The sequence below is a fragment of the Telmatherina bonti genome (genome assembly GCF_933228915.1).
Source record: "Telmatherina bonti genome assembly, chromosome: 18".
In the NCBI taxonomy this organism is placed as follows: domain Eukaryota; kingdom Metazoa; phylum Chordata; class Actinopteri; order Atheriniformes; family Telmatherinidae; genus Telmatherina; species Telmatherina bonti.
The window spans coordinates 4,828,355-4,848,969 of NC_136616.1; the positions used below are offsets into that span (position 1 = coordinate 4,828,355).

At 49.2% G+C, this 20,615-nt stretch overlaps 1 protein-coding gene across 2 annotated transcripts in view; it reads right to left on the reverse strand.

The window, feature by feature from the left end:
* The window catches only part of focad (focadhesin), a 116,280-nt gene that overhangs the window by 78,687 nt on the left and 16,978 nt on the right, over positions 1 to 20,615 (reverse strand). For both annotated transcript variants that reach the window (XM_079257441.1, XM_079257442.1), the window contains exons 8-11: positions 19,805 to 20,014; positions 19,616 to 19,703; positions 19,082 to 19,275; positions 18,509 to 18,769 (exon numbers count right to left, since the gene is read on the reverse strand). In XM_079257441.1, coding sequence (XP_079113567.1) covers positions 18,509 to 18,769; positions 19,082 to 19,275; positions 19,616 to 19,703; positions 19,805 to 20,014 — 753 coding nt within the window. The remainder of the gene's footprint in view (positions 1 to 18,508; positions 18,770 to 19,081; positions 19,276 to 19,615; positions 19,704 to 19,804; positions 20,015 to 20,615) is intronic.

The window sequence follows — 20,615 nt, forward strand, 5'->3', positions numbered from 1 at the left end:
CTCCTTTCTATTCCTCCTTTTCTGCTCCTCCTTTCTACCCTTCCTTTTCTACACCTCCTTTCTATTCCTCCTTTTCTACTCCTCCTTTTCTCTACACCTCCTTTTCTGTTCCTCCTTTCTGCTCCTTCTTTCTACTCCTCCTTTTCTGCTCATCCTTTTCTACACCACCTTTTCTACTCCTCCTTTTCTACTCCTCCTTTCTACTCCTCCTTTCTACTCCTCCTTTTCTACTTCTCCTTTTTGCTCCTCCTTTCTGCTCCTCCTTTTCTGCTCCTCCTTTCTGCTCCTCCTTTTCTGATCCTCCTTTTCTGATCCTCCTTTCTACTCCTCCTTTTCTGATCCTCCTTTCTACTCCTTTTCTACGCCTCCTTTTCTACGCCTTCTTTCTGCTCCTCCTTTTCTGCTCCTCTTTTTCTGCTCCTCTTTTCTACGCCTCCTTTTCTACGCCTCCTTTCTGCTCCTTTTCTGCTCCTTCTTTTCTGCTCCTCCTTTCTACACCTCCTTTTCTGCCCCTCCTTTTCTACTCCTCCTTTCTGCTCCTCCTTTCTACTCCTCCTTTCTGCTCCTCCTTTTCTGCTCCTCCTTTCTACCCCTCCTTTTCTGTTCCTCCTTTCTGCTCCTCCTTTCTGCTCCTTCTTTCTACTCATCCTTTTCTACACCACCTTTTCTGCTCCTCCTTTTTGCTCCTCCTTTTCTGCTCCTCCTTTCTACACCTCCTTTTCAACTCCTCCTTTCTGCTCCTCCTTTCTACTCCTCCTTTTCTACTCCTCCTTTCTACTAATCCGTTCTGCTCCTCCTTCCTACTCCTCCTTTTCTGCTCCTCCTTTCTACTCCTCCTTTTCTGCTCCTCCTTTCTGCTCCTCCTTTTCTGCTCCTCCTTTCTATTCCTCCTTTTCTACGCCTTCTTTCTGCTACTCCTTTTCTGCTCCTCCTTTTCTGCTCCTCCTTTTCTGCTCATTCTTTTCTGCTCCTCCTTTCTGCTCCTCCTTTTCTGCTCCTCCTTTCTACACCTCCTTTTCAACTCCTCCTTTTCTACTCCTCCTTTCTGCTCCTCCTTTCTACTCCTCCTTTTCTACTCCTCCTTTCTGCTAATCCTTTCTGCTCCTCCTTCCTACTCCTCCTTTTCTACTCCTCCTTTCTACTAATCCTTTCTGCTCCTCCTTCCTACTCCTCCTTTTCTGCTCCTCCATTTCTGTTCCTCCTTTCTGCTCCTCCTTTTCTGCTCCTCCTTTCTGCTCCTCCTTTTCTGCTCCTCCTTTCTATTCCTCCTTTTCTACGCCTTCTTTCTGCTACTCCTTTTCTGCTCCTCCTTTCTATTCCTCCTTTTCTGCCCCTCCTTTCTACTCCTCCTTTTCTGATCCTCCTTTCTACTCCTCCTTTCTACTCCTCCTTTTCTGCTCCTCCTTTTCTGCTCCTCCTTTCTGCTCCTCCTTTCTGCTCCTCCTTTCTGCTCCTCCTTTTCTGCTCCTCCTTTCTGCTCCTCCTTTTCTGCCCCTCCTTTTCTGCCCCTCCTTTTCTGATCCTCCTTTCTACTCCTCCTTTTCTGCTCCTCCTTTCTATTCCTCCTTTTCTGCCCCTCCTTTCTACTCCTTCTTCCTACTCCTCCTTTTCTGATCCTCCTTTTCTGCTCCTCTTTTTCTGCTCCTCCTTTCTACTCCTCCTTTCTATTCCTCCTTTTCTGCCACTCCTTTCTACTCCTCCTTTTCTGATCCTCCTTTCTGCTCCTCCTTTTCTACGCCTTCTTTCTGCTACTCCTTTTCTGCTCCTCCTTTCTACTCCTCCTTTTCTGCTCCTTTCTACTCCTCCTTTTCTGCTCCTCTTTATCTGCTCCTCTTTTCTACGCCTCCTTTTCTACGCCTCCTTTCTGCTCCTCCTTTTCTACGCCTTCTTTCTGCTACTCCTTTTCTGCTCCTCCTTTCTACTCCTCCTTTTCTGCTCCTCCTTTCTACTCCTCCTTTTCTGCTCCTCCTTTCTACTCCTCCTTTCTACTCCTCTTTTCCTGCTCCTCTTTTCCTGCTCCTCTTTTCTACTCCTCTTTTCTACGCCTCCTTTCTGCTCCTCCTTTTCATCTCCTCCTTTTCTACCCCTCCTTTTCTGCTCCTCCTTTTCTACTCCTCCTTTCTACTCCTCCTTTCTGCTCCTCCTTTCTATTCCTCCTTTTCTGCTCCTCCTTTCTACCCCTCCTTTTCTACCCCTCCTTCTCTACACCTCCTTTCTATTCCTCCTTTTCTACACCTCCTTTTCTCTACACCACCTTTTCTGCTCCTCCTTTCTACTCCTCCTTTTCTACTCCTCCTTTCTACTCCTCCTTTTCTACTTCTCCTTTTTGCTCCTCCTTTCTGCCCCTCCTTTTCTGCTCCTCCTTTCTACACCTCCTTTTCAACTCCTCCTTTTCTACTCCTCCTTTCTGCTCCTCCTTTTCTACTCCTCCTTTCTGCTAATCCTTTCTGCTCCTCCTTCCTACTCCTCCTTTTCTACTCCTCCTTTCTACTAATCCTTTCTGCTCCTCCTTCCTACTCCTCCTTTTCTGCTCCTCCTTTTCAGCTCCTCCTTTTCATCTCCTCCTTTCTACACCTCCTTTTCTACCCCTCCTTTTCTACTCCTCCTTTCTGCTCCTCCTTTCTGCTAATCCTTTCTGCTCCTCCTTTTCTACTCCTCCTTTTCTACTCTTCCTTTCTACTAATCCTTTCTGCTCCTCCTTTTCTGCTCCTCCTTTTCTGCTCCTCCTTTCTACTCCTTTTCTACGCCTTCTTTCTGCTACTCCATTTCTGCTCCTCCTTTCTACTCCTCCTTTTCTGCTCCTCCTTTTCTGCTCCTCCTTTCTACTCCTCCTTTTCTGCTCCTCCTTTCTGCTCCTCTTTTTCTGCTCCTCTTTTCTACGCCTCCTTTTCTGCTCCTCCTTTTCAGCTCCTCCTTTTCATCTCCTCCTTTCTACACCTCCTTTTCTACCCCTCCTTTTCTGCTCCTCCTTTTCTACTCCTCCTTTCTGCTCCTCCTTTCTACTCCTCCTTTCTGCTCCTCCTTTCTGCTCCTCCTTTCTATTCCTCCTTTTCTGCTCCTCCTTTCTACCCCTCCTTTTCTACACCTCCTTTCTATTCCTCCTTTTCTACTCCTCCTTTTCTCTACACCTCCTTTTCTGTTCCTCCTTTCTGCTCCTTCTTTCTACTCCTTTTCTGCTCATCCTTTTCTACACCACCTTTTCTACTCCTCCTTTTCTACTCCTCCTTTTCTACTTCTCCTTTTTGCTCCTCCTTTCTGCTCCTCCTTCCTACTCCTCCTTTTCTACTCCTCCATTTCTGCTCCTCCTTTTCTGCTCCTCCTTTCTGCTCCTCCTTTTCTGCTCCTCCTTTCTATTCCTCCTTTTCTACGCCTTCTTTCTGCTACTCCTTTTCTGCTCCTCCTTTCTACTCCTCCTTTTCTGCTCCTCCTTTCTGTTCCTCCTTTCTATTCCTCCTTTTCTACGCCTTCTTTCTGCTACTCCTTTTCTGCTCCTCCTTTCTGCTCCTCCTTTTCTGCTCCTCCTTTTCTGCTCCTCCTTTTCTGCTCCTCCTTTCTGCTCCTCCTTTCTATTCCTCCTTTTCTGCCCCTCCTTTCAATTCCTCCTTTTCTGCCCCTCCTTTCTACTCCTCCTTTTCTGCTCCTCCTTTCTGCTCCTCCTTTTCTGCTCCTCCTTTCTACTCCTCCTTTTCTGCTCCTCCTTTCTACTCCTCCTTTTCTACGCCTCCTTTCTGCTCCTCCTTTTCTGCTCCTCCTTTCTGCTCCTCCTTTTCTGCTCCTCCTTTCAACTCCTCCTTTTCTGCTCCTCCTTTCTGCTCCTCCTTTCTGCTCCTCCTTTCTACTCGTCCTTTTCTACCCCTCCTTTTCTGCTCCTCCTTTTCATCTCCTCCTTTCTACACCTCCTTTTCTACCCCTCCTTTTCTGCTCCTCCTTTTCTACTCTTCCTTTCTGCTCCTCCTTTCTACTCCTCCTTTCTGCTCCTCCTTTCTATTCCTCCTTTTCTACACCTTCTTTCTGCTCCTCCTTTTCTGCTCCTCTTTTTCTGCTCCTCTTTTCTACGCCTCCTTTTCTACGCCTCCTTTTCTACGCCTCCTTTCTGCTCCTTTTCTGCTCCTTCTTTTCTGCTCCTCCTTTCTACTCCTCCTTTTCTACTTCTCCTTTTTGCTCCTCCTTTCTGCTCCTCCTTTTCTGCTCCTCCTTTCTGCTCCTCCTTTTCTGATCCTCCTTTTCTGATCCTCCTTTCTACTCCTCCTTTTCTGATCCTCCTTTCTACTCCTTTTCTACGCCTCCTTTTCTACGCCTTCTTTCTGCTCCTCCTTTTCTGCTCCTCTTTTTCTGCTCCTCTTTTCTACGCCTCCTTTTCTACGCCTCCTTTCTGCTCCTTTTCTGCTCCTTCTTTTCTGCTCCTCCTTTCTACACCTCCTTTTCTGCCCCTCCTTTTCTGCTCCTCCTTTTCTACTCCTCCTTTCTGCTCCTCCTTTCTACTCCTCCTTTCTGCTCCTCCTTTTCTGCTCCTCCTTTCTACCCCTCCTTTTCTGTTCCTCCTTTCTGCTCCTCCTTTCTGCTCCTTCTTTCTACTCATCCTTTTCTACACCACCTTTTCTGCTCCTCCTTTTCTGCTCCTCCTTTTTGCTCCTCCTTTTCTGCTCCTCCTTTCTACACCTCCTTTTCAACTCCTCCTTTCTGCTCCTCCTTTCTACTCCTCCTTTTCTGCTCATCCTTTCTACTCCTCCTTTTCTACTTCTCCTTTTTGCTCCTCCTTTCTGCTCCTCCTTTCTACACCTCCTTTTCAACTCCTCCTTTTCTACTCCTCCTTTCTGCTCCTCCTTTCTGCTCCTCCTTTCTGCTCCTCCTTTTCTACTCCTCCTTTTCTACTAATCCTTTCTGCTCCTCCTTCCTACTCCTCCTTTTCTGCTCCTCCTTTTCTGCTCCTCCTTTCTACTCCTCCTTTTCTGCTCCTCCTTTCTACTCCTCCTTTTCTACGCCTTCTTTCTGCTACTCCTTTTCTGCTCCTCCTTTCTACTCCTCCTTTTCTGCTCCTCCTTTCTGCTCCTCTTTTTCTGCTCCTCTTTTCTACGCCTCCTTTTCTGCTCCTCCTTTTCAGCTCCTCCTTTTCATCTCCTCCTTTCTACACCTCCTTTTCTACCCCTCCTTTTCTACTCCTCCTTTCTGCTCCTCCTTTCTGCTAATCCTTTCTGCTCCTCCTTTTCTACTCCTCCTTTTCTACTCTTCCTTTCTACTAATCCTTTCTGCTCCTCCTTTTCTGCTCCTCCTTTCTACTCCTTTTCTACGCCTTCTTTCTGCTACTCCATTTCTGCTCCTCCTTTCTACTCCTCCTTTTCTGCTCCTCCTTTCTACTCCTCCTTTTCTGCTCCTCCTTTCTGCTCCTCTTTTTCTGCTCCTCTTTTCTACGCCTCCTTTTCTGCTCCTCCTTTTCAGCTCCTCCTTTTCATCTCCTCCTTTCTACACCTCCTTTTCTACCCCTCCTTTTCTGCTCCTCCTTTTCTACTCCTCCTTTCTGCTCCTCCTTTCTACTCCTCCTTTCTGCTCCTCCTTTCTGCTCCTCCTTTCTATTCCTCCTTTTCTGCTCCTCCTTTCTACCCCTCCTTTTCTACACCTCCTTTCTATTCCTCCTTTTCTACTCCTCCTTTTCTCTACACCTCCTTTTCTGTTCCTCCTTTCTGCTCCTTCTTTCTACTCCTTTTCTGCTCATCCTTTTCTACACCACCTTTTCTACTCCTCCTTTTCTACTCCTCCTTTTCTACTTCTCCTTTTTGCTCCTCCTTTCTGCTCCTCCTTCCTACTCCTCCTTTTCTACTCCTCCATTTCTGCTCCTCCTTTTCTGCTCCTCCTTTCTGCTCCTCCTTTTCTGCTCCTCCTTTCTATTCCTCCTTTTCTACGCCTTCTTTCTGCTACTCCTTTTCTGCTCCTCCTTTCTACTCCTCCTTTTCTGCTCCTCCTTTCTGTTCCTCCTTTCTATTCCTCCTTTTCTACGCCTTCTTTCTGCTACTCCTTTTCTGCTCCTCCTTTCTGCTCCTCCTTTTCTGCTCCTCCTTTTCTGCTCCTCCTTTTCTGCTCCTCCTTTCTGCTCCTCCTTTCTATTCCTCCTTTTCTGCCCCTCCTTTCAATTCCTCCTTTTCTGCCCCTCCTTTCTACTCCTCCTTTTCTGCTCCTCCTTTCTGCTCCTCCTTTTCTGCTCCTCCTTTCTACTCCTCCTTTTCTGCTCCTCCTTTCTACTCCTCCTTTTCTACGCCTCCTTTCTGCTCCTCCTTTTCTGCTCCTCCTTTCTGCTCCTCCTTTTCTGCTCCTCCTTTCAACTCCTCCTTTTCTGCTCCTCCTTTCTGCTCCTCCTTTCTGCTCCTCCTTTCTACTCGTCCTTTTCTACCCCTCCTTTTCTGCTCCTCCTTTTCATCTCCTCCTTTCTACACCTCCTTTTCTACCCCTCCTTTTCTGCTCCTCCTTTTCTACTCTTCCTTTCTGCTCCTCCTTTCTACTCCTCCTTTCTATTCCTCCTTTTCTACACCTTCTTTCTGCTCCTCCTTTTCTGCTCCTCTTTTTCTGCTCCTCTTTTCTACGCCTCCTTTTCTACGCCTCCTTTTCTACGCCTCCTTTCTGCTCCTTTTCTGCTCCTTCTTTTCTGCTCCTCCTTTCTACTCCTCCTTTTCTACTTCTCCTTTTTGCTCCTCCTTTCTGCTCCTCCTTTTCTGCTCCTCCTTTCTGCTCCTCCTTTTCTGATCCTCCTTTTCTGATCCTCCTTTTCTGATCCTCCTTTCTACTCCTCCTTTTCTGATCCTCCTTTCTACTCCTTTTCTACGCCTCCTTTTCTACGCCTTCTTTCTGCTCCTCCTTTTCTGCTCCTCTTTTTCTGCTCCTCTTTTCTACGCCTCCTTTTCTACGCCTCCTTTCTGCTCCTTTTCTGCTCCTTCTTTTCTGCTCCTCCTTTCTACACCTCCTTTTCTGCCCCTCCTTTTCTGCTCCTCCTTTTCTACTCCTCCTTTCTGCTCCTCCTTTCTACTCCTCCTTTCTGCTCCTCCTTTTCTGCTCCTCCTTTCTACCCCTCCTTTTCTGTTCCTCCTTTCTGCTCCTCCTTTCTGCTCCTTCTTTCTACTCATCCTTTTCTACACCACCTTTTCTGCTCCTCCTTTTCTGCTCCTCCTTTTTGCTCCTCCTTTTCTGCTCCTCCTTTCTACACCTCCTTTTCAACTCCTCCTTTCTGCTCCTCCTTTCTACTCCTCCTTTTCTACTCCTCCTTTCTACTAATCCGTTCTGCTCCTCCTTCCTACTCCTCCTTTTCTGCTCCTCCTTTCTACTCCTCCTTTTCTGCTCCTCCTTTCTGCTCCTCCTTTTCTGCTCCTCCTTTCTATTCCTCCTTTTCTACGCCTTCTTTCTGCTACTCCTTTTCTGCTCCTCCTTTCTGCTCCTCCTTTTCTGCTCCTCCTTTTCTGCTCATTCTTTTCTGCTCCTCCTTTCTGCTCCTCCTTTTCTGCTCCTCCTTTCTACACCTCCTTTTCAACTCCTCCTTTTCTACTCCTCCTTTCTGCTCCTCCTTTCTACTCCTCCTTTTCTACTCCTCCTTTCTGCTAATCCTTTCTGCTCCTCCTTCCTACTCCTCCTTTTCTACTCCTCCTTTCTACTAATCCTTTCTGCTCCTCCTTCCTACTCCTCCTTTTCTGCTCCTCCATTTCTGTTCCTCCTTTCTGCTCCTCCTTTTCTGCTCCTCCTTTCTGCTCCTCCTTTTCTGCTCCTCCTTTCTATTCCTCCTTTTCTACGCCTTCTTTCTGCTACTCCTTTTCTGCTCCTCCTTTCTATTCCTCCTTTTCTGCCCCTCCTTTCTACTCCTCCTTTTCTGATCCTCCTTTCTACTCCTCCTTTTCTGCTCCTCCTTTTCTGCTCCTCCTTTCTGCTCCTCCTTTTCTGCTCCTCCTTTCTGCTCCTCCTTTTCTGCCCCTCCTTTCTACTCCTCCTTTTCTGATCCTCCTTTCTACTCCTCCTTTTCTGCTCCTCCTTTCTATTCCTCCTTTTCTGCCCCTCCTTTCTATTCCTCCTTTTCTGCCCCTCCTTTCTACTCCTCCTTTCTACTCCTCCTTTTCTGATCCTCCTTTCTACTCCTCCTTTTCTGCTCCTCCTTTCTACTCCTCCTTTTCTACGCCTCCTTTTCTGCTCCTTCTTTTCTGCTCCTCCTTTTCTGCTCCTCCTTTTCTGCTCCTCCTTTTCTGCTCCTCCTTTTCTGCTCCTCCTTTCTGCTCCTCCTTTCTATTCCTCCTTTTCTGCCCCTCCTTTCTATTCCTCCTTTTCTGCCCCTCCTTTCTACTCCTCCTTTCTACTCCTCCTTTTCTGCTCCTCATTTCTACTCCTCCTTTTCTGCTCCTCCTTTCTACTCCTCCTTTTCTATGCCTCCTTTTCTACGCCTCCTTTTCTGCTCCTCCTTTCTACTCCTCCTTTCAACTCCTCCTTTTCTGCTCCTCCTTTCTGCTCCTCCTTTCTACTCGTCCTTTTCTACCCCTCCTTTTCTGCTCCTCCTTTTCATCTCCTCCTTTCTACACCTCCTTTTCTACCCCTCCTTTTCTGCTCCTCCTTTTCTACTCTTCCTTTCTGCTCCTCCTTTCTACTCCTCCTTTCTATTCCTCCTTTTCTACACCTCCTTTCTATTCCTCCTTTTCTACTCCTCCTTTTCTCTACACCTCCTTTTCTGTTCCTCCTTTCTGCTCCTTCTTTCTACTCCTTTTCTGCTCATCCTTTTCTACACCACCTTTTCTGCTCCTCCTTTTCTACTTCTCCTTTTTGCTCCTCCTTTTCTGCTCCTCCTTTCTACTCCTCCTTTTCTACTCCTCCTTTTCTGCTCCTCCTTTTCTGCTCCTCCTTTCTACTCCTCCTTTTCTGATCCTCCTTTCTACTCCTCCTTTTCTACGCCTCCTTTTCTACGCCTCCTTTTCTATGCCTTCTTTCTGCTACTCCTTTTCATCTCCTCCTTTCTACACCTCCTTTTCTACCCCTCCTTTTCTGCTCCTCCTTTTCTGCTCCTCCTTTCTGCTCCTCCTTTCTATTCCTCCTTTCTATTCCTCCTTTTCTGCTCCTCCTTTCTACTCCTCCTTTTCTGCTCCTCCTTTTCTGCTCCTCCTTTTCTGCTCCTCCTTTCTACTCCTCCTTTTCTGCTCCTCCTTTCTGCTCCTCTTTTTCTGCTCCTCTTCTACGCCTCCTTTTCTACGCCTCCTTTTCTACGCCTCCTTTCTGCTCCTCTTTTTCTACGCCTCCTTTTCTACGCCTTCTTTCTGCTACTCCTTTTCTGCTCCTCCTTTTCTGCTCCTCCTTTCTACTCCTCCTTTTCTGCTCCTCTTTTTCTGCTCCTCTTTTCTACTCCTCTTTTCTACGCCTCCTTTCTGCTCCTCCTTTTCATCTCCTCCTTTTCATCTCCTCCTTTTCATCTCCTCCTTTTCTACCCCTCCTTTTCTGCTCCTCCTTTCTACTCCTCCTTTCTGCTCCTCCTTTCTATTCCTCCTTTTCTGCTCCTCCTTTCTACCCCTCCTTTTCTACCCCTCCTTCTCTACACCTCCTTTCTATTCCTCCTTTTCTACACCTCCTTTTCTCTACACCTCCTTTTCTGTTCCTCCTTTCTGCTCCTTCTTTCTACACCACCTTTTCTGCTCCTCCTTTCTACTCCTCCTTTTCTGCTCATCCTTTCTACTCCTCCTTTTCTACTTCTCCTTTTTGCTCCTCCTTTCTGCTCCTCCTTTCTACACCTCCTTTTCAACTCCTCCTTTTCTACTCCTCCTTTCTGCTCCTCCTTTCTGCTCCTCCTTTCTGCTAATCCTTTCTGCTCCTCCTTTTCTACTCCTCCTTTTCTACTAATCCTTTCTGCTCCTCCTTCCTACTCCTCCTTTTCTGCTCCTCCTTTTCTGCTCCTCCTTTCTACTCCTCCTTTTCTGCTCCTCCTTTCTACTCCTCCTTTTCTACGCCTTCTTTCTGCTACTCCTTTTCTGCTCCTCCTTTCTACTCCTCCTTTTCTGCTCCTCTTTTTCTGCTCCTCTTTTCTACGCCTCCTTTTCTGCTCCTCCTTTTCAGCTCCTCCTTTTCATCTCCTCCTTTCTACACCTCCTTTTCTACCCCTCCTTTTCTACTCCTCCTTTCTGCTCCTCCTTTCTGCTAATCCTTTCTGCTCCTCCTTTTCTACTCCTCCTTTTCTACTCTTCCTTTCTACTAATCCTTTCTGCTCCTCCTTTTCTGCTCCTCCTTTCTACTCCTTTTCTACGCCTTCTTTCTGCTACTCCTTTTCTGCTCCTCCTTTCTACTCCTCCTTTTCTGCTCCTCCTTTTCTGCTCCTCCTTTCTACTCCTCCTTTTCTGCTCCTCTTTTTCTGCTCCTCTTTTCTACGCCTCCTTTTCTGCTCCTCCTTTTCAGCTCCTCCTTTTCATCTCCTCCTTTCTACACCTCCTTTTCTACCCCTCCTTTTCTGCTCCTCCTTTTCTACTCCTCCTTTCTGCTCCTCCTTTCTACTCCTCCTTTCTATTCCTCCTTTTCTGCTCCTCCTTTCTACCCCTCCTTTTCTACACCTCCTTTCTATTCCTCCTTTTCTACTCCTCCTTTTCTCTACACCTCCTTTTCTGTTCCTCCTTTCTGCTCCTTCTTTCTACTCCTTTTCTGCTCATCCTTTTCTACACCACCTTTTCTACTCCTCCTTTTCTACTCCTCCTTTCTACTCCTCCTTTTCTACTTCTCCTTTTTGCTCCTCCTTTCTGCTCCTCCTTCCTACTCCTCCTTTTCTACTCCTCCATTTCTGCTCCTCCTTTTCTGCTCCTCCTTTCTGCTCCTCCTTTTCTGCTCCTCCTTTCTATTCCTCCTTTTCTACGCCTTCTTTCTGCTACTCCTTTTCTGCTCCTCCTTTCTACTCCTCCTTTTCTGCTCCTCCTTTCTGCTCCTCCTTTCTATTCCTCCTTTCTATTCCTCCTTTTCTGCTCCTCCTTTCTACTCCTCCTTTTCTGCTCCTCCTTTTCTGCTCCTCCTTTTCTGCTCCTCCTTTCTACTCCTCCTTTTCTGCTCCTCCTTTCTGCTCCTCTTTTTCTGCTCCTCTTCTACGCCTCCTTTTCTACGCCTCCTTTTCTACGCCTCCTTTCTGCTCCTCTTTTTCTACGCCTCCTTTTCTACGCCTTCTTTCTGCTACTCCTTTTCTGCTCCTCCTTTTCTGCTCCTCCTTTCTACTCCTCCTTTTCTGCTCCTCTTTTTCTGCTCCTCTTTTCTACTCCTCTTTTCTACGCCTCCTTTCTGCTCCTCCTTTTCATCTCCTCCTTTTCATCTCCTCCTTTTCATCTCCTCCTTTTCTACCCCTCCTTTTCTGCTCCTCCTTTCTACTCCTCCTTTCTGCTCCTCCTTTCTATTCCTCCTTTTCTGCTCCTCCTTTCTACCCCTCCTTTTCTACCCCTCCTTCTCTACACCTCCTTTCTATTCCTCCTTTTCTACACCTCCTTTTCTCTACACCTCCTTTTCTGTTCCTCCTTTCTGCTCCTTCTTTCTACACCACCTTTTCTGCTCCTCCTTTCTACTCCTCCTTTTCTGCTCATCCTTTCTACTCCTCCTTTTCTACTTCTCCTTTTTGCTCCTCCTTTCTGCTCCTCCTTTCTACACCTCCTTTTCAACTCCTCCTTTTCTACTCCTCCTTTCTGCTCCTCCTTTCTGCTCCTCCTTTCTGCTAATCCTTTCTGCTCCTCCTTTTCTACTCCTCCTTTTCTACTAATCCTTTCTGCTCCTCCTTCCTACTCCTCCTTTTCTGCTCCTCCTTTTCTGCTCCTCCTTTCTACTCCTCCTTTTCTGCTCCTCCTTTCTACTCCTCCTTTTCTACGCCTTCTTTCTGCTACTCCTTTTCTGCTCCTCCTTTCTACTCCTCCTTTTCTGCTCTTTTTCTGCTCCTCTTTTCTACGCCTCCTTTTCTGCTCCTCCTTTTCAGCTCCTCCTTTTCATCTCCTCCTTTCTACACCTCCTTTTCTACCCCTCCTTTTCTACTCCTCCTTTCTGCTCCTCCTTTCTGCTAATCCTTTCTGCTCCTCCTTTTCTACTCCTCCTTTTCTACTCTTCCTTTCTACTAATCCTTTCTGCTCCTCCTTTTCTGCTCCTCCTTTCTACTCCTTTTCTACGCCTTCTTTCTGCTACTCCTTTTCTGCTCCTCCTTTCTACTCCTCCTTTTCTGCTCCTCCTTTTCTGCTCCTCCTTTCTACTCCTCCTTTTCTGCTCCTCCTTTCTGCTCCTCTTTTTCTGCTCCTCTTTTCTACGCCTCCTTTTCTGCTCCTCCTTTTCAGCTCCTCCTTTTCATCTCCTCCTTTCTACACCTCCTTTTCTACCCCTCCTTTTCTGCTCCTCCTTTTCTACTCCTCCTTTCTGCTCCTCCTTTCTACTCCTCCTTTCTATTCCTCCTTTTCTGCTCCTCCTTTCTACCCCTCCTTTTCTACACCTCCTTTCTATTCCTCCTTTTCTACTCCTCCTTTTCTCTACACCTCCTTTTCTGTTCCTCCTTTCTGCTCCTTCTTTCTACTCCTTTTCTGCTCATCCTTTTCTACACCACCTTTTCTACTCCTCCTTTTCTACTCCTCCTTTCTACTCCTCCTTTTCTACTTCTCCTTTTTGCTCCTCCTTTCTGCTCCTCCTTCCTACTCCTCCTTTTCTACTCCTCCATTTCTGCTCCTCCTTTTCTGCTCCTCCTTTCTGCTCCTCCTTTTCTGCTCCTCCTTTCTATTCCTCCTTTTCTACGCCTTCTTTCTGCTACTCCTTTTCTGCTCCTCCTTTCTACTCCTCCTTTTCTGCTCCTCCTTTTCTGCTCCTCCTTTCTGTTCCTCCTTTCTATTCCTCCTTTTCTACGCCTTCTTTCTGCTACTCCTTTTCTGCTCCTCCTTTCTGCTCCTCCTTTTCTGCTCCTCCTTTTCTGCTCCTCCTTTCTGCTCCTCCTTTCTATTCCTCCTTTTCTGCCCCTCCTTTCAATTCCTCCTTTTCTGCCCCTCCTTTCTACTCCTCCTTTTCTGCTCCTCCTTTCTGCTCCTCCTTTTCTGCTCCTCCTTTCTACTCCTCCTTTTCTGCTCCTCCTTTCTACTCCTCCTTTTCTACGCCTCCTTTCTGCTCCTCCTTTTCTGCTCCTCCTTTCTGCTCCTCCTTTTCTGCTCCTCCTTTCAACTCCTCCTTTTCTGCTCCTCCTTTCTGCTCCTCCTTTCTACTCGTCCTTTTCTACCCCTCCTTTTCTGCTCCTCCTTTTCATCTCCTCCTTTCTACACCTCCTTTTCTACCCCTCCTTTTCTGCTCCTCCTTTTCTACTCTTCCTTTCTGCTCCTCCTTTCTACTCCTCCTTTCTGCTCCTCCTTTCTATTCCTCCTTTTCTACACCTTTCTATTCCTCCTTTTCTACACCTTTCTATTCCTCCTTTTCTACTCCTCCTTTTCTCTACACCTCCTTTTCTGTTCCTCCTTTTCTGCTCCTCCTTTCTATTCCTCCTTTTCTACGCCTTCTTTCTGCTACTCCTTTTCTGCTCCTCCTTTCTACTCCTCCTTTTCTGCTCCTCCTTTTCTGCTCCTCCTTTCTGTTCCTCCTTTCTATTCCTCCTTTTCTACGCCTTCTTTCTGCTACTCCTTTTCTGCTCCTCCTTTCTGCTCCTCCTTTTCTGCTCCTCCTTTTCTGCTCCTCCTTTCTGCTCCTCCTTTCTATTCCTCCTTTTCTGCCCCTCCTTTCAATTCCTCCTTTTCTGCCCCTCCTTTCTACTCCTCCTTTTCTGCTCCTCCTTTCTGCTCCTCCTTTTCTGCTCCTCCTTTCTACTCCTCCTTTTCTGCTCCTCCTTTCTACTCCTCCTTTTCTACGCCTCCTTTCTGCTCCTCCTTTTCTGCTCCTCCTTTCTGCTCCTCCTTTTCTGCTCCTCCTTTCAACTCCTCCTTTTCTGCTCCTCCTTTCTGCTCCTCCTTTCTACTCGTCCTTTTCTACCCCTCCTTTTCTGCTCCTCCTTTTCATCTCCTCCTTTCTACACCTCCTTTTCTACCCCTCCTTTTCTGCTCCTCCTTTTCTACTCTTCCTTTCTGCTCCTCCTTTCTACTCCTCCTTTCTGCTCCTCCTTTCTATTCCTCCTTTTCTACACCTTTCTATTCCTCCTTTTCTACACCTTTCTATTCCTCCTTTTCTACTCCTCCTTTTCTCTACACCTCCTTTTCTGTTCCTCCTTTCTGCTCCTTCTTTCTACTCCTCCTTTTCTGCTCATCCTTTTCTACACCACCTTTTCTGCTCCTCCTTTTCTGCTCCTCCTTTCTACTCCTTTTCTACTCCTCCTTTTCTACTTCTCCTTTTTGCTCCTCCTTTGTGATCCTCCTTTCTGCTCCTCCTTTCTACTCGTCCTTTTCTACCCCTCCTTTTCTGCTCCTCCTTTTCATCTCCTCCTTTCTACACCTCCTTTTCTACCCATCCTTTTCTGCTCCTCCTTTTCTACTCCTCCTTTCTGCTCCTTTCTACTCCTCCTTTCTGCTCCTCCTTTCTATTTCTCCTTTTCTGCTCCTCCTTTCTACCCCTCCTTTTCTACACCTCCTTTCTATTCCTCCTTTTCTACTCCTCCTTTTCTCTACACCTCCTTTTCTGTTCCTCCTTTCTGCTCCTTCTGTCTACTCCTCCTTTTCTGCTCATCCTTTTCTACACCACCTTTTCTGCTCCTCCTTTTCTGCTCCTCCTTTCTACTCCTTTTCTACTCCTCCTTTTCTACTTCTCCTTTTTGCTCCTCCTTTCTACTCCTCCTTTTCTGCTCCTCCTTTCTACTCCTCCTTTTCTACTCCTCCTTTCTGCTCCTCCTTTTCTGCTCCTCCTTTCTACTCCTCCTTTTCTGATCCTCCTTTCTACTCCTCCTTTTCTACGCCTCCTTTTCTACGCCTTCTTTCTGCTCCTCCTTTTCTGCTCCTCCTTTTCATCTCCTCCTTTCTACTCCTCCTTTTCTACCCCTCCTTTTCTGCTCCTCCTTTTCTACTCCTCCTTTCTGCTCCTCCTTTCTACTCCTCCTTTCTGCTCCTCCTTTCTATTCCTCCTTTTCTGCTCCTCCTTTCTACCCCTCCTTTTCTACACCTCCTTTCTATTCCTCCTTTTCTACTCCTCCTTTTCTGTTCCTCCTTTCTGCTCCTTCTTTCTGCTCCTCCTTTTCTACACCACCTTTTCTGCTCCTCCTTTCTACTCCTCCTTTTCTGCTCCTCCTTTTCTACTCCTCCTTTTCTACTTCTCCTTTTTGCTCCTCCTTTTCTGCTCCTCCTTTTCTACTCCTCCTTTTCTACTCCTCCTTTCTACTCCTCCTTTTCTACTCCTCCTTTCTGCTAATCCTTTCTGCTCCTCCCTCCTACTCCTCCTTCCTACTCCTCCTTTCTGCTCCTCCTTCCTACTCCTCCTTTTCTGCTCCTCCTTTCTACTCCTCCTTTTCTGCTCCTTCTTTTCTGCTCCTCCTTTCTGCTCCTCCTTTCTACTCCTCCTTTTCTGCTCCTCCTTTCTATTCCTCCTTTTCTACGCCTTCTTTCTGCTACTCCTTTTCTGCTCCTCCTTTCTACTCCTCCTTTTCTGCTCCTCCTTTTCATTCCTCCTTTTCTGCCCCTCCTTTTCTGATCCTCCTTTCTGCTCCTCCTTTTCTGCTCCTCCTTTCTACTCCTCCTTTTCTGCTCCTCCTTTCTACTCCTCCTTTTCTGCTCCTCCTTTCTACTCCTCCTTTTCTACGCCTCCTTTCTGCTCCTCCTTTTCTGCTCCTCCTTTCTACTCCTCCTTTTCTGCTAATCCTTCCTACTCCTCCTTTTCTACCCCTCCTTTTCTGCTCCTCCTTTTCATCTCCTCCTTTCTACACCTCCTTTTCTACCCCTTCTTTTCTGCTCCTCCTTTCTACTCCTCCTTTCTGCTCCTTTCTATTCCTCCTTTTCTGCTCCTCCTTTCTACCCCTCCTTTTCTACACCTCCTTTCTATTCCTCCTTTTCTACACCTCCTTTTCTGTTCCTCCTTTCTGCTCCTTCTTTCTACTCCTTCTTTCTACTCCTCCTTTTCTGCTCATCCTTTTCTACACCACCTTTTCTGCTCCTCCTTTTCTGCTCCTCCTTTCTACTCCTTTTCTACTCCTCCTTTTCTACTTCTCCTTTTTGCTCCTCCTTTGTGATCCTCCTTTTCTGCTCCTCCTTTCTACTCCTCCTTTTCTACTCCTCCTTTCTGCTCCTCCTTTTCTGCTCCTCCTTTCTACTCCTCCTTTTCTGATCCTCCTTTCTACTCCTCCTTTTCTACGCCTCCTTTTCTACGCCTTCTTTCTGCTCCTCCTTTTCTGCTCCTCCTTTCTACTCCTCCTTTTCTGCTCCTCCCTTTCTGCTCCTCCTTTCTGCTCCTCCTTTTCTGCTCCTCCTTTCTACTCCTCCTTTTCTGCTCCTCCTTTCTATTCCTCCTTTTCTGCCCCTCCTTTCTACTCCTCCTTTTCTGATCCTCCTTTCTACTCCTCCTTTTCTGCTCCTCCTTTCTACTCCTCCTTTTCTACTCCTCCTTTCTGCTAATCCTTTCTGCTCCTCCTTCCTACTCCTCCTTTTCTGCTCCTCCATTTCTGCTCCTCCTTTTCTGCTCCTCCTTTCTGCTCCTCCTTTCTGCTCGTCCTTTTCTACCCCTCCTTTTCTGCTCCTCCTTTTCTGCTCCTCCTTTCTACTCCTCCTTTTCTACCCCTCCTTTTCTACACCTCCTTTCTATTCCTCCTTTTCTACTCCTCCTTTTCTCTACACCTCCTTTTCTGTTCCTCCTTTCTGCTACTTCTTTCTACTCCTCCTTTTCTGCTCATCCTTTTCTACACCACCTTTTCTGCTCCTTTCTACTCCTCCTTTTCTGCTCCTCCTTTCTACTCCTCCTTTTCTACTTCTCCTTTCTGCTCCTCCTTTCTGCTCCTCCTTTTCTGCACCTCCTTTTCTGCACCTCCTTTTCAACTCCTCCTTTCTGCTCCTCCTTTCTGCTCCTCCTTTCTACTCCTCCTTTCTGATGAGGTATAAAACGAGGCGAACATCTCTGTCCCGTCCAGCAGAGAGGAAGCAGCACAAAGGACGGGTCACTGGACACACAATGGCTCTGCAGTGAAACAACCTTTAATCACCAAAACGCTCTTCCTCCTGCCATGCAACTTGGCCGTTGCATAGCAACCACGACACCTGCACGGTCTGGGAGCTGGGTGGGGGGGCAGAAGATAAATAAAACGCACTTTTCTGACGTGAACCTGACAGAAACGTCCTCGTTCCTTTTTTACCTTAAAGACGTGGAGCGTTTGGAGATCCACCTGATTCAAGATGAGGAAGGTAAACACCATCATCATCATCCTCTGGACAGGGTTCCGGACTCGTCACCTCATGAGAACCTTTACGCTGTGTAAAACGGTTCTGAAACTCCAGTCGTCCACAATCCAGCAGGTTTCTGTTGTTTCCCTGCTCCAACACACCTGAATCAATTCAAATGGATCAAACAGCTCATCGCCATCTTCTTCACAACTACCCACTCATTCAGTCAGCTGCGTTGGAGCAGGGAACCCATGAAGTCGTAGCTGTTAGCGTCCACCAGAGGGCGGTGCGGAGCTCAGAGGGACGTCAGTTTCAGTCAGAAACCATCGCCGCGTCCCGCATGGCCGCGTCCCGCATGGCCGAGTCCCGCATGGCCGCGTCCCGCATGGCCGCGTCCCGCATGGCCGCGTCCCGCATGGCCGAGTCCCGCATGGCCGAGTCCCGCATGGCCGCGTCCCGCATGGCCGCGTCCCGCATGGCCGCGTCCTGCATGGCCGCGTCCCGCATGGCCGCGTCCCGCATGGCCGAGTCCCGCATGGCCGAGTCCCGCATGGCCCGCATGGCCGAGTCCCGCATGGCCGCGTCCCGCATGGCCGCGTCCCGCATGGCCGAGTCCCGCATGGCCCGCATGGCCATGTGTGGGGGGGGTATGGTGTGTGTGTGTGTGGGGGGGGTATGGTGTGTGTGGGGGGGGTATGGTGTGTGTGTGTGTGGGGGGGGTATGGTGTGTGTGGGGGGGGGTATGGTGTGTGTGGGGGGGGTATGGTGTGTGTGGGGGGGGTATGGTGTGTGTGGGGGGGGGTATGGTGTGTGTGGGGGGGGGTATGGTGTGTGTGGGGGGGGTATGGTGTGTGTGGGGGGGGTATGGTGTGTGTGGGGGGGGTATGGTGTGTGTGGGGGGGGGTATGGTGTGTGGGGGGGGGGGGTATGGTGTGTGTGGGGGGGTATGGTGTGGGGGGGGGGGGTATGGTGTGTGTGGGGGGGGGTATGGTGTGTGTGGGGGGGGTATGGTGTGTGTGGGGGGGGGTATGGTGTGTGTGGGGGGGGGTATGGTGTGTGGGGGGGGGGGTATGGTGTGTGTGGGGGGGTATGGTGTGTGGGGGGGGGGTATGGTGTGTGGGGGGGGGGTATGGTGTGTGGGGGGGGGGTATGGTGCGTGGGGGGGGGGTATGGTGCGTGGGGGGGGGTATGGTGCGTGGGGGGGGGTATGGTGTGTGGGGGGGGGTATGGTGTGTGTGTGGTACCTGTACCTGGCAGGCGTCAGCAGCAGCGATGGTCTGACTCGCTCTCAGAGCGAGCTGGCAGACATCTTCATCTGCTGTGATGATGAGATGAGCCACGATGAGGACGAGGGAGGACGGGAGGCGCCGGCTGCTCGACAGAGCCGAGTTCACCGCCAGCAGCCAGTCGGACGCGGCCGCCGGACCCTGGACCGCCCTGCGCAGCACGGACAACGCCACGCTCAGCTCACTGTACCAGGAAGTGAGAGGCAACGCCACGACTGGGGCAGGCTGGGGGGGAAACAAATAAATAACTTCTTTTACCTCACCCCTCTGCCTTGGCTCACACCCCCCCAACACGCTCCCCCATGCACACATACACCCCATAACATACCCCCCCCCCCACACTCCCCCTCGACGTACCCTCACACTCCTCATCACACCCCCTTTACACCCCCACACACGCTCCATCACACCCCCCCCTTATCCTCTCCCTGAGGAACCAACAAGGCTGCACAACATGAACAGCTGTTGTCAAAACATTTCTTAGAAGACGTGTTTCCTGCAGGAAGCTCGTCGTCCGAGAAGCTGCTGGTCGGTTACCCGGGTAACGCCATCTGCCGGCCGGCTGATGCTACGCAGCAGCTGGCGAGCCAGGCTGTGGTTCAGGCGGTGCGTTCTCGGGTCGGCCAGCGGCTCGGTGAGAGCTGAACAGGACAGGAGCTGCAGCACAGGGAAGACCAGGACTGGACTGAGCCAGGGACACGCCTCAGCTCCATCCCGTGACAGTCGTAATGCTGGACCAAACACGGAGGAAAGGCATCAGAGATAAACTGCAGGACAGTCGGCCGACAATCACATTTTTACCAAAATACACACAAAATGACACATTTACCCAAAGTTACTCCCCACTACAGATCAGTACGTAGATCACAGATGTTCACAAACACTAGTTACCACGGTAACCCAGTCGGACAGCTGGTCCGGATCAGGCGTCTTCTCCAGACCTAGTTACCACGGTAACCCAGCCGGACAGCTGGTCCGGATCAGGCGTCTTCTCCAGACCTAGTTACCACGGTAACTAGACGTGTTCACTGCGACTTGAGAAGCCACGTGGAAGGAGCGGAGGCTGTTTACCGATGTTGAGCAGGCTGCTCTGCTGAGCTGCAGGGGCCTCCAACAGGAGCAGGGCCACGCCCATCATCAGCTCATCCAATGGCAGGTCCTGAAACACACACACACCTTCAGAAGCAGCGCTGAAACATCACATGGTTCTATGTTTCTGAGAGGTTCTAAGGAGGTTCTGCTGTGGAGAACCGCAGTCACCTGTTGGCAGGCAGTAAACAGCCGCTGGATCAACCCGAGGAGCGGTCGGCAGTCTCCGTTTAACCTGAGGCATCGCTGACACGCACACAGCAGCTGCACCATCAGCCCGACTCTCTGGGCTGTCCAGCACTCGCCCGACGCCGCGATGAGACCCTGAAGCAGAGCGTCCACGAAGCCACAGAGCTCCAACACCGCCTCCACGCCGTCCAGCTGGAAGCATACAGAAGAATCAAACTCGCCATGTTTCACCTGATCACTGAGCGTTCACAGCTTCCTTTGGGCAGCAGGTTCGTTTCTACGCGGATGATACTCAGAAATACTTCATGTAGTCTGATGAAAGCAGTCGCATGACCGATAGAAGACCTGAAGGATCTCACCAGGGTTCTTCTGAATTCTAATTTTCCCTCTCGGTTCTGGTTCGGTCTGGTCCCTGAACGCATCGGGACAGACATCCTGCAGTCGGGGTCCCTGAACGCATCGGGACAGACATCCTGCAGTCTGGTCCCTGAACGCATCGGGACAGACATCCTGCAGTCTGGTCCCTGAACGCATCGGGACAGACATCCTGCAGTCTGGTCCCTGAACGCATCGGGACAGACATCCTGCAGTCTGGTCCCTGAACGCATCGGGACAGACATCCTGCAGTCTGGTCCCTGAACGCATCGGGACAACATCCTGCAGTCTGGTCCCTGAACGCATCGGGACAGACATCCGCATCGGGACAGACATCCTGCAGTCTGGTCCCTGAACGCATCGGGACAGACATCCTGCAGTCTGGTCCCTGAACGCATCGGGACAGACATCCTGCAGT